Raw genomic sequence first — 13,628 nt, forward strand, 5'->3', positions numbered from 1 at the left:
TTGAACTCCACATTATCTTTGCATTAAAGATGACAGCCCCAGGAGGATCTGCCCTGTTCTCATTAATGCAGTGTTTGCCATTTCTGCTTTCACTATTCAAAGTGAATAAATTATGACTCCTGCATTTTGTATCCATATGCAACATGCCTGATGCTTGCAATGTTTTTTTTTCTTGTGACAAAAAGCACAAGAAATGTGCAGAGAGAACACAGCAAATACATGATCTCTCATGACTTGCTTGCTTCTTATTAGGGTTATTATAGTTAACTAAAACCATAAAAAAACATGAAATGAAATAAACATGAACTAAAATATGATATCATAGAAAAAAATTACTTCATTTACAAAATGTATCCTGAATGCACTAGAAATCATTTGGATTAAACGGTCTGGGAAATCCATAAATGTAAATAACCTCTCACATCATACCTGGTTAACTACTACAGATATGCTTTAATTGTTTGATTATCTTGATGAAAATCAAATTTTTTAAACAGTTGCGGTTGCAGACTACTGCTTTACTACAGAATCGAAAGGATTTAAGCTAGAGTAAATATGTACCATCAGTTGTTTGCAGGATGAATGAGGCTCTTTCCCCGTACAACCACTTTTACAGCAGCTTTCAGTACGAGGGTCAGCGTGATAAATCACCTCTTTCAGTCATAACCGTTTAATTCTCAGGGAGAGTATGATGGGTTTTGCTGTACCAACTTGAATCACCCTCACACTTTGTCATTTTGACAACGTGTCTCCTTCATTCAAATCTGCACACGTCCATACATGGACAAATCACATGTGATTTGTACAAAAGCGAACACAACTCACTGTGTGGCAACAGCTAGTCCAGCTGGTCCAGACATCTCCATCTCTGAAGATGGAGAAGCACCCCAGCAAGTCTTTATTGGCTATAATGGTAATGTCTGGCTGTGATTTTCTCTGTCTCACTGCCTGTCGCTGTCAGACACAGACGATCAGCAGAACTGTGCTTTGAGGAATTTGGAGAGGAGCCTATCGTTTATGGAAAGAAACAAAACTGGCCCAAAGACAGAAGCCTGAGAAAATAATTTGCCAAGAATTTGCACATTTTCATTTTTTTAAGAGATTGTGAAGCACTTTGTTGGTTTTGCCACAAGTTGTTTGCGTGAATTGCAAGCGGGTGTTTGTTTTAACAGATCGTCTGAAGGTCCAAGTGAAGCTGCACTCATAAACAGCTTAAAACATCAGTTATTAGATGCACTTGCCATAAGAGCATGTGTGCGTGTGTTTGGCTTGTTTATCAAGGTGTTTGGTCCTTAAGGGTCCCTTGGTGAAAAGGGTTTTTTAGTATCTTGTTATCTTGATAGAATCCAATTAGTAGCATAATACATTCTCAAACTAGGAATGATTTAGAAGGGTTTTTTTCTCTCTCTCTCTCTCTCTCTCTCTCTCTCTCTGTCTCTCTCTCTCTCACATATCTATTCAAGGAGACTAACACTCTTGAGCCAGTTTATCCTGTTAGGTGTACTTGTGTGCATTAATTAGTTTATTCATCACTGTTCGTTCAAAAGTTTGGGGTCAGTAAGATTTTTATTTGACAGAAATTCGTAGTTTTATTCTGCAAGCATGCATGAACTTCTTCAAAGGTGACAGTAAAGACATTTATAATGTTACGAAAGTTTTCTATTTCAAATAAATGCTCTTCTTTTATATATTACTCTTAACTTTATATTAATCAAAGGATCTTGAAAATGTTTATTTGGCAAATTAGATATATGATTAGATATATGACATATTAGATTGATTATGTTTGTTCAAACGGAGCCCTTTATCATAAGAGGCTTACCAAATCATACCAACCTTAAGTCGTTGCAGTTTTTATACATTTTTACCATAGACTGTAAAAAAAATATGGACATAGTGTCCGTGACGTCACCCGTAGGTTTCTGAAGACCGTTTTTGAAGCCTAAAGTGGGCGTAGCCGACCGTTGCCATCTTGGCAGCGCGTCACTCCCGAATTTATTTATTTTTAGAGTCAGACAATGAACTGAGGTAACGTGACGGCTAACAGACAGCAGATAAACGGCTAATGATGACTAATGACAGCAGCAGCGGGAATCCACCTGTCACTCAAAAGTGGACACCCTTAATTATGCAGAAATTTAAGGCTTAATATAATTTAAACGGATGAGTTATAAAAATTCACCCCCCTCACAGTTGTCATGAAGGGCAAAATTAGCTGTATAGACCAAAGCCACTTTTTGCTCCAGGCTGTAAACATGTTTTTTTCTGCTGTAAAGTTGGGCATTTTAACATGGGGAGATGCAGATTTGACTCACTTTTGCAGCCAGCCTCAAGCGGCCAGTTGATGAATTGCCTTTTAATTCACTTCCGTGTTGGTTTCAAGAGAGAGACGGAGGTTGCCGCTTGATTTTTACACAGAATTTGTAAATGTATACTTGGAATAAGACTTTTTTTTTTTTTTTTTTTTTTTTTAACAAACAAAAAGAAATAAGTCTCGCAATTTTTATACATTTATATTTTGTATATGTATACCTGTATGATGGATGGATAGATAGATCTATAGATCTATAGATAGAAGTTTGAAGACCTTCTAATGTACTTTATAGTGAATATCACTTGATGTTATTGTTGTAAAGTGCACAAAGAGCAAAGATTTGTACTTGGTGTCATGGTTCTCACCTTTAAAGAGAGTTCTGAGATGACGTGGGCCGGAGCATTAAATTAGCCCTGGCAGGCACAGCCCTCATGGGTAAACTAATCTGACAGCAGTGATCTCCTCCACATATCCCATATCATAATCAACTTTTATGCCTCTTCATGCCTGTTGGAGATGGATCACTATTAGAACTTCATGCCCTGATGACACACTAATGCTAAAATGCGGGGTGACAGTGGTTTAGATGGCACACAAACACACACTTTCTAACGCTCTTTATTATTGTTGGGTGATTGAGCCGTTGCCCTCTAATGGAGTGGGTGATGCCAGAGCATTCAGAGTAGTCAACTTCCCCTCAGCACGTGAGACATGACTGATGTCACACACATGCAAGAACTGGAGCATCAGCGCCAATTAATCAGCCATCAAGGGGACATTAATAACATTTCAATCTCTCTCCCGCTGTCCCTTGTTCTATCTCATTTGCTTTTGATGTCACCCCCGCCACAGCGCAGACTTTGATCTGGTTATCCATCAAGTTGATATGCTGGGTACAGTCGCGATGCTGATGTTTTGATGCTGTAAATTCAATGCAGGTCCTGATAAAACAGGCTTTTAAAGGGATATTGTCATGTTTGGATGAATCATAATCATGTTCTCACTTTCATATGGAACACGATAGGAGAAATTTAACATAATGTTCATGTTTTTATTAGTGCTGTCAACTGATAATTTTTTTTTAACTAAATATTTTCTGTTATTAATCGCACCTAACATTAAAGTTTTTAATATTTTTTTATTAGTGCTGTCAATCGATAAAAAAAATAACTTGATTAATCACAATTTTTTTCTGCGATTAATCGCAATTAAAAACACTTACGCTTTTATAGGTTTATATTTAGTTTATATATTTTATAATGTAATCATTTCACAGTTAATCTCCAAATTAATGAAGAGACAATATAAAGACAGTATATTTTAAATACTTGTTTAATGGCATCTTTTTATGTATCACTGATTCTAATACAGCTCTATGTCATGTCTCCATGAAAATGATTCCCCCCCCCCCAATTTTAAACATTAATTATAGCCATTCAACATTACAGTGCAATTGAAAGCTATAATTCTTTTTAAACAGTTATTAGGCTTAAAAAATAACTTAAAATGTAAGTGAACTTTAAACAATCCTCATGTAAACCTTAATAAATGCCATATTTACCTGTGCCCTTCCTACCTGTCTAAAAAGTTATCAAACAGTCCGCAAGACATAAATTATAGATTAAATAAAGACAAATCCTTATCAAAGCTGCAAAAGTTGTTTACTCAAGAGCAGTGAGTAATTTTCTCTGTTACCTTTGTTCTTTGATTAACTTTACTGACAGACATAATTAGTGTCTACTGTCACTTTAAGACCTGCCGCTGCTGATAGACGCTGATCTCACACGCGTCTCATTCTCTCACAACTCTTTACATTCATTTAAGACTTTAACTCATTTAAGACTGTTCTTATGTTATGAGGATACTCGAAAAAATGGACATTTGGCATAATTGTGTGTGTTATTGTTCGTTTAATCGCCAAAGAGAACTATATTCTGGTGCGCTGTCTGTGTGCATGATACTGGCCTGGCGTCTTTCTGTGCATTGTGTGTGTGTCACATAGACAGGTCATTCACAGGCAGCGTGTTCTCTTTTGTCTTGTTGCACTTAAATGGTTTAAAAGCATTTGTATGAATAAGAGCGGCATCATATAATGTAAAGCTAGCCAAAGGATGACAAAAATTAATTTATCGCATGCATTAACGTGTTAACGTTGGCAGCCCTAATTTTTATATTGTAACACTTTCACATTGAATCTCCAAATAATGTAGAAACAACAATAATATTAACAATATTAATAATATTAACAATTAATATTAAATATTTAATTGCATCTTTCTACTAAGCGCTATAAATGTTTTTCTTTTAGCCATTAATTATAGCCATTCAACATTACAGTATAATTGAAAGCTATAATTTTTTTAATTGAATAGGCTTTAAGCATTTAATTTATTTGATATTCAGTTCTAAGGTTTATTTCTATACTGGCCCAGTTCTATAGTTTTGAGTGTGTAGCAAAAGAGTAGGCAAGCTTTGGGACATACTATTTCGTCATCTTTAACAGACAGCTCTGTCGCATCCTGTCACCGTAAACTGCCCTGTCAATCATCTTGTCACAGTTAAAATCCTCCATTCAATCTAATTTAATTTCCTACCGTTTCGGAGAGAAATGTAGTTGCACGTTCATCTGCCAGTCGTGGGTCTTTAATGCGTAGACTCTCCTCATGTGTTTGTAATTTGAATATAATAATGCATTTAAAAGTTAATGGCTAAACGTATCTTTACAAAAGTTCACAATGCTGCTGCAGATGCAATATAATGTAGACAACATTGAATAAATTTTTTTTTCGTCAGGTTAGATACTGATAATTAATCACTCAAACCCCTTTATCTAAACCTCTCTACATAACCGCTGGTCTCGCGCGTCCTCCATGTCTGTAGTTTTTTTTTAACACTTTTCACTCGTGTTTGTAGTGAAACAGAAACAGAATCCTCGTCCAACGCGTGATGGGTTGTGGGCAATATTAGCCGTTATATTGCACTTCGAATTCTGACCGGAAATAGTAGACCATCCGGGTATCTTTGGAACACTCATTTCAACATACTATGATGTGGGATGTACTAATTCTATTTTCGAATACTATTTAGGACGGATAGTATGCGAATTGGGACGCACTAATCCTTTTTTCTCTTTACGTTCATTTTGCAATTTTTTAAATCTCACATTTAATTACACATTTTTAATGGTCAAATAACACACTACAGTTAAAATTATAATCAAGTACTTTACATAATGTGTGTATGTGTTTGAATTTGCAGGATGCCAAGTTTGTAGAGGAGAGGAGGAAACAGCTGCAGTCATATCTGCGTATGGTGATGAATAAACTCATACAGACACTGCCTGAATTCACTGCCCAGCCCACAAAGGAGACCTTACTGCATTTACTGCCTTTCTGCCAGTGAGTACACACACACACACACACACACACACACTAACGCAATAATCCACATGTAGTAACCATCAACTGTATGTAATTCAGCTCCATGAACTCTATATGACACTGTATTTTCCTACCTCGATGAAAGATGCATGCCATTTTGAGCTGTCACTCAAGTAAGCCACGGCAATCAAACTTTCAAATTCCACGAATGCATGCTGAATAAAGAAATGACACTGATAGTGCCATATTCATGCGCGCCGTCTGTTGTGCTGCACCCGATTCACTAAAGGAATTAAGCAAATAAGGCCATAAAGTTTTTATTGAATGCTATATGCATGCCGAGTTTGCAATCTTGTGGATTGCTTCTGAATATTAGATTTTGAAAGATGCAGAAGATGCAATTTGGTATACTTTAGAAAAGTGGTTCTTAATCTTTCTGAATCCAAGGCCTCCCATTGTCCACAGCAATATTCAAAAGCCAGACACAGACACTGAAACTCCTTGTTTCTGTGAATTAAATGTAAGGATTTCAGAAGTTCGAAGATCTGAATGTTGCTGAATGTTGAAGGTTCCCACTCTTTTTAACTAGTGAATTTACATTACTTTGTTCATGATTTACTGTAAAAGGATGAGGTTTCTCCCCAGTAAAATATTTTAGAGCTTGGCATGACTAGAAAAAATGGATATTCATTATAAAAAGAAATGCCCATGGAGTTTTAAGATTTCATTAATTTACATGACAAGACATCACACTTTTAAACTTCATAAATGCAGTTAAAATAAGAAATATCTTTCATTTGAGTTGTTTCAGCTTATTTTAATGTTTGTTGCCCTATTTTAAATAACTTTAGGTAATTTTGAGGCCCCTTTGGAATTTTCTTGAGAACCATTGCTATAGTATGACTGCCGGTATCGCTCCATTGTGATTGGCTTTTTAAAATGCAGAAAATACACTTGGCTACACAGTGTCTGGATATATGCCCCATTATAATGCTCTCCTCCAATATTTGATCATCATTTGATGAATTACTGCTGTCATTATGAGTAGAAAAAGTACACAAAAATCACTTTTTAATAAACCCCATTTACCGCCTGCTTTCCGTGGGCGATAACCGCACAATGTTAATTATGGCAAGCAAATAGCACTGACTTTTACAAACTTCCTAAAACTGTATTTCCATGCACAGGTGTGTTTGTGCTGAATAGAATGCGAGTGACTTCATTTAAATACCAATGAGACTTTTTCAGCACCTGTTTAAGCTAGATTACAATGGCTAGTGAATATATCATGGTGTTTTCTTTTCTTTTTTTTCTGAAATCCCACACTGCCCACTCTACACAGAACAAATACATCAAAAACCATCATCTCACAGCTGTTCTTTAACAGGAAGTTTGATTCGCTTACACTCCGCTGCTATCCTGCATTTTACCAGCCGATTGTCTGTTCCGATTGGCTCGTTGATTTATCAGGTCAGACTTCCTTTCACACGCTGCATCTCAATGGTTTATTGTTAGCGCTGGCTCTGGCAGCGTGACGTGATTATAAACAGGAAATAAAAAAATAAAAACCTATTTTACCCTCACATCAAATCTGATTTAATTAAAAGAGACCCTTGGCACATTGTGAGAAGATAATGGCTCTTTGCTTGGCATGACTGGAGATAATTTGAGTACTAAGGACAGATGAGTCCAGCTGCTTTTTTAGGTAGAGAGAGCGAGCGCTGGATGTGATGTATGATTAACATCACATTTAGTCACAATAGTCCTCATTTAGGGGCTCCTTGAGTCCGTGTGGATTGGATTACTTTTGTGTACAGTATATGCAGTGCACTGTTCACACATTGATTGCTTATGTTTCTGAACATGTGCTGTCTAGCAACTGTGTTTATTCTTGATAAATTTGCCAGTGTGATTTATGTGATTAACAATTCTGTTCTCGTGCTCTGGAAGCAGCTCTCAGACCTGGAATAGATGCTCACAGCAATTTAAGCACATTGACGATTACATATCCATGCCAATAAAGCCGCCTCCTGGCAAACAGACAGAGTGGAAAGCTGTCGCACAGAGGTTATAGTGAGCGCGCGCTGCCAACCAGGGAATCCTTTCATGTTAAAACAGCTCTTGTGTGCCCGTTCCTGGCATCTCCTGACTGTCACTGTCAGTTTTGAGTATACGATGGCGAAGGTCTTTTAAAAGACGTTCTTGTGAGAAGGTTTCTGTAGAACAAAAAGCGTTTTCAGACTTTGAGAGAATTCAGCTTTGAAATGGAAGACACTTGACGTCTATACATCTTTACTGAGCAGGGCTGCTTCAAAAAGCCTCCAGCAAAGGTGGTCTCAGCCAGGGTTGTCATTTTGGTTTTGATGGAGCTCTAGTGACAGTCTTGACTCACTTGGTGCTCTAGGCAAGATTAGACATAAACAAAGACAAAAGCACTTTTTAGCAACTTGATACCTCTTAAAGTAAGTGTGAGACAAAATAGATTTTCCCCAATGTTTTTGGAAGTCTCTTATGCTCACCAAAACTGCATTTATTGGATCAATAATACACTAATATTGTGATTAAAATAACTTTTCTATTTTAATAAATTTTAAAATCGAATTTATTTATTTGATTGCAAAGCTGAATTTTCAGCATCATTACACCAGTCTTCAGTGTCACATGATCCTTCAGAAATTATAATAAGCTAATTTGGTGCTCAAGAAACATTTCTAATTTTCAATGCTGAAAACAGTTGTGCTGCTTCATATTTTTGAGGATACTGTGACACATTAGCCTGGCTAACGTCAGACCTCTTCTCATTGAGACGTGGTCTGGGAACAACATGTTCATTTTCTCGTATTTGAGGCGTGGTTTACGAATGCCCAGAGCCGTTTATTGGGCGCTACGAATGTCTATCAAATGCGCCTGTACGCAGCTCATAGCCAATCATTTCAATTATACCAGATGACGTATGTAGAGCGTAGGGCTGGGCGATATATCGCATGTTTCGTGAAGACGAAATAAACTTGTGTTCTAAACTACTTAGAACACTATCTAAGTCTGCATCGAAAGGTTACTTGGGTCTGCTGCCATGTTGGATCCATAGATATAAACAAACTGCTTCGGTGTGTCGCATAGACGTCGTCATCGTCTTGCTGCTCCCTCCCCGTTCTGTGATTGGTCCACTCGCTGAGGTGAAAATCTGGTCCATGGAATCCAGGCTGCCTAGCAGCGTGAATAAAATCGCGCTGCGCACAAGGCAGCATGGGGAAACCCAGGCTAGTGGCGCATTTTTTTCTTTCAGGATTCTTAGATGAATAGAAAGTTTAAAAGAACAGCATTAATTTAAAACTGTTTTTAATATATATTATGTGTCTTTACTGATACTTTTGATCAATTTAATGCATCCTTGCTGCTTTCAGAAAACAAATCTTACTGACCTCAAAACCTTTGTGTGCACATGTTTATCATTTTTGTTAGTGGCATTTATATATAAATGCATATATAAACATCATCATTTTATATATATTTTTTATACATATTATTGTTTTTAGTATTATTCAAAATCCACTGGGCTCAAAAATCTAAGGGAGCAGGTTGATTGATTGTTGAGGCTGAGCATTATTGTCCACATCCATTAATGCTCGATGTGGTCGAGCTGTTTCAGAAATTGCATCATAGATATTATGTGCCTAAATCCACAACAAGAAGCCTCTCCAGCAGGGATGCAAGGGATAGATGGATAAGAAAGAGCTGAATCTCTGTTCTCACTGGTTATGTAACATTAGGAGGCTCTTTCAGGTTTCTGTTTAGACTGCAGATCAGGCTTCTGCCGCAAGGACCCATTGAATATCTGCATTTGTGAGTGTGTTGAGCTGTGGATGGAGAGATGGATAGATTTACTGGTGGGGGGCATTGCAGCACCCCACTTACCTGCTTCTAGCTTCTTCCCTGCTGCTCAAGTTTGTTTGAAAGCTGCTCGGCACTTCACTTTTCCTGTATTTTTTTTCTTTCCCCTCCTCATTCTTTCCCCTCGTCCAGCTCTCTTCTTTTCTCTCTCAGCCCTATGCCGATCTGACAGCAGCAATACAGCAGAGGAGAAGCAGATCATGGTATGATGTGTGTTGCGTAACCACACTTCTGGCTTACTGTTTAAATTTCATTTCCTTTGAAACCTCTCGAACACTTTTAGTTATACGTAATCAGTACAGCTAGATTAGCCTGCTTTCAGACCGACTGCTTCATAAGTGGCTGTCCCATCATGCCCTCACAAAGGTGCTTTTTTTTAAACTGTTGTTTTTGGTCCTCTTTGAGAACAGAAAAGTACATTCACTGTTTTTCCCCACTTTAAGATGATCCAATAGCAGGAAAAGTATGTGAACCATAGATTTTTTGCATAAGCTGGTCATAACTGATGCCTTGTGGGATAGAAAGGATATGACTGTCACTGTATCCAATCGAATTCTCACCATGATGCCTTGTGTTTTAGGCTTGTGACTAATTTTAACAAGTGAAACCTTATTGTACAGTGTTACCGAATTATCCAACCACAGCACAGAGCAAATAACTGGTTTACAGGGGGAAAAAGTATGGATTTTCTATGGATTTATAAAATTGGGTTATTTTATTGTATTAATAAATTTATTCATTTTTTATTCAACACTTAATGTTTAATCTCCAGGTTGGCAGACATGAAAACATATTGTTGATTGTGTTTAAGCAGACTATGGTTTCTGTTGTTGTGACTTGGTTGAATTGGTTGGAAATGTATTGCAAATCCACACACGTTTTCCTTCAAATCTTGGTGCATTCAGTTCGACAAAAGCGTTTATTTGCTCTTCGCTGTGGTTCTATACTCCTCAAATATCTGCCATTCACTTTACACACACGTAAACACACTCTGTCACTGTACGAATTTGACTGGATGCAGTCACAGCCTTTCCATCCCACAAGAGCCAGGTTTATGATGCCTTTGCCTTGAGTTTTGGCCACAAACACAAAAAAACATGAATGTTATTGCAGGGCTGGATCCTGACATAGGTGATACAGGAGCACAACTCTCAGACATGCGCACCACTTCTCTGTCACTCATCTATGACAGTCTCACAACATTGCAGTCACCCTTCATTCCACCTGCCACCTCCAATTGTGACCCAATGTGGTTTTTTTCCAAGAACCTTCCTGCTTTTCCACCCGCTTTTACTTTGCCTGCTCGCTGTCTGCACCATCAAAATAAGAAATAGGTTTATATAGAAATAAAATAGTCTCCTTACCTATAGAGTGCTGCAGTGATTGTATTTTTGTAGGTCAACCTGAAAGTTAGCATCACACTGGTTCCCTCAACAAAATCCAAAATAGGATTTTCCCATAGTCTTTTGGATTTCTATAAAAATATACTTTGTGTTCATCCAAAGTTTGATTCTTACAATGTGCAATTATAAACTCTATGCAAGGCTTTAAAAGTGGACTAGTAAGGTGATGAGTTTACCTGTACTTGTTTGTAACACCCTTTTTCAGTACAAGTAAAAGCTTTAAAATAATTACAAGGAGGTAATACTGATGAATTTTATGTTGTAGAATTAAACATGAAACTATCTTGAGCTTCTTTTAACCACATACCTTATTTCAGGCATATAACCCAAAAAAACATTGACTTCAGGAGGAATGAAACTGGTTTCTGGGTTTTGGCCTACAAAAATACGTTATTCCTGCAATTTAGTCAAGTTTCATGATAAAGTTCCAATTAGTTATCCACTAATAAACAGTTTCAATTTTAATTGGTTTATTAAAAAACTTGTAACTTATTTGATTTTATCTTGTATTTAATTGCATTATTCTATCTTTAATTATTTTTAATTAATATCTCTACTTTATTTGTAATATTTGTCTTATTTTTAGCAAGCAGAGATATACAGTACAGTATGTACAGTACCATTCCTTTATATACATTGTTGATTTATATTTATATGTATTTTGGGAGCGGGCACCATGTGAGCCAGGATCGCCACTGGCTCCCAGGCTCCTCCAGCTCATGAGTGACATAGTTGTCATGGTTTCCAGGCTGGAGTTGTCTCTGTACGGTGAGCCTCAGCTGGGTATGTATAGTGTCTAACCCTCAACTGCAGCTGATGTCTATATAGCCCTCCCTCGGATCACACACTGTCTTTAACACACACACTCAGCCTCTGGGGCTTTCTGCTCAGCGCTCAACTCGCAGGCATCTTTCAATTTCAGTTTGTTAGCCTTGAGTTACCGGTGATGTCAGTGCGCGGCCCGTGAGGATATAAGGAAACAACGTAATTGCGAAGAGCTTGTTTCATTGTTTATTTACCTACAGCGGGGACTCTGACAAGCATGAGCGTTTAGTCACTGTAAATGCACAGTCCCACTGCCTGGTGGGAGCTATCGGTTTTCCAAAGGTATTACAACACAAATGAACACCCTGAGTCAGGCAGGAGAAGAAAGAGCAAAGTGCCCTGGGGGTTTACCCATGTTTGCGTTTGTTCTCTAACAGGGACAGCCCGACGGCCAATGAGTGTGGAGCCAAAACTGCCCGATCCAAAGCCTCCAGCCGCTTCCCCAGACTAGGCCGCAACTCGGGCCGGGATTCCCGGAACCCTGAACCCCAAAGCGGTGACCTTTAACCTGCGCAATCCATAGAACTCATCAGTATGGATGTACTGAGCCCGGGACCTTTTCTTCTATTATGGATGTACATACCGCCACTGCCGGCAACTAGCTGGGACGATGAACAAAATCAGCAGGAAAATGCGGCAGAACGTTCAGTTACTATTGTGCCTAGTGATTTATAACAGATGTTGTTTTTGGGAAAAGTCAGGATGCCATTTTGACTAACTGCAGTGACGTGAAACTTTTATGAGACTGCGATGAGAATTGTGTGATCGTCTGGAAATTATTTGCACATCTTAATATGATTTGACTGCGACACATGGGACTCATTTTTATTTTTATATAGGTTTTGTTACCATGCTCTGCTATGTATGAGGCACAAAGTTAATGTAATTGTATTATGACTGCACTTATAATACATATACAAAGCAATCACTTTTTAGATGGAATATCTGGTGAGGGTCAGAACACGATGAAGTGTTATACGGGTATGTCTAGCCCTTGTTGTCTGTCCCAGAAAACCTTTCATTTGAAATTTCCCAGGCTGCCATTATCCTGTATGACCTCGGGAGTACTGTTACAGAGAAATCGGCGCGGTTGGGGGCGTATCGCATTGTGTGAACTGAACAGAAGAGAATTTCGTAGCAGGGGAACCTCCACTGAATGAATGAGCAGATCATTTGGCCCTATTTTAACTACGAGCACAAAGATGATTGGAAATCATTAATAATAAATAGTATTTATAATTCTTAACATGTTATGTATATGAGGATCATAGACATGAACTATGATGTGTTTAAATTAGTAAATAGTCCACTATCAAATTGAATGTTATGTAGAATTGCCACAGTAGCAGATCATGTGTGTGCTTTGCATATGTGCCTGTTTGCAACCTTTTGTACTAGTAAGCAACTGTATATGATGGTTTTTCTTAAACAGAATATAATGTTTCTGTCCCAGATGTGACAGGAAGCAGCTGTTTTTGCAGCTTAATGAATATATGAATAAAAACAAGTACCAACACACAAGGTTTTGTTTTGTTTTGTTTTGTTTCAAATTTGTAAGGTAACTCATGATTAGCACAATGACAAGGCTGCGTTTGCTCCAGTTTGGGCTAATAAATAAGTGTTTTAAAGGCTCAAAGTGTTAAATATAAAATGTGGTCAACAGTGGTTGAATTTGAGCTTGTTACATTTGTTGCCATGGTAACTTGACTCAAAACTATAATTTAATTTTTCCACAACATCTCCAGGACACTGAGAAATAAATGGATTATGTAAAAATGGGTCATATAGGTTTGTTGATACAGCACTTTCTGTCAC

General features: G+C 37.7%; 1 protein-coding gene across 4 annotated transcripts in view; it reads left to right on the forward strand.

Annotated features, from left to right (window-relative positions):
* Positions 1–13,333, forward strand: part of snx29 (sorting nexin 29) — a 119,141-nt gene extending 105,808 nt beyond the window's left edge. For 2 of the 4 annotated variants that reach the window (XM_081393121.1, XM_081393123.1), the window contains 2 exons: positions 5,573–5,712; positions 12,191–13,332. In XM_081393121.1, the coding sequence (XP_081249247.1) occupies positions 5,573–5,712; positions 12,191–12,320 (270 nt within the window). In that variant the 3' untranslated portion in view covers positions 12,321–13,332. Of the gene's footprint in view, positions 1–5,572; positions 5,713–9,717; positions 9,859–12,190 lie in introns of those variants that run through there. The other 2 variants (XM_081393119.1, XM_081393120.1) reach the window with 2 other exon arrangements.
* Positions 13,334–13,628: the final 295 nt, after the last annotated feature.

The sequence above is a fragment of the Scardinius erythrophthalmus genome (assembly GCF_964197995.2).
Source record: "Scardinius erythrophthalmus genome assembly, chromosome: 18".
In the NCBI taxonomy this organism is placed as follows: domain Eukaryota; kingdom Metazoa; phylum Chordata; class Actinopteri; order Cypriniformes; family Leuciscidae; genus Scardinius; species Scardinius erythrophthalmus.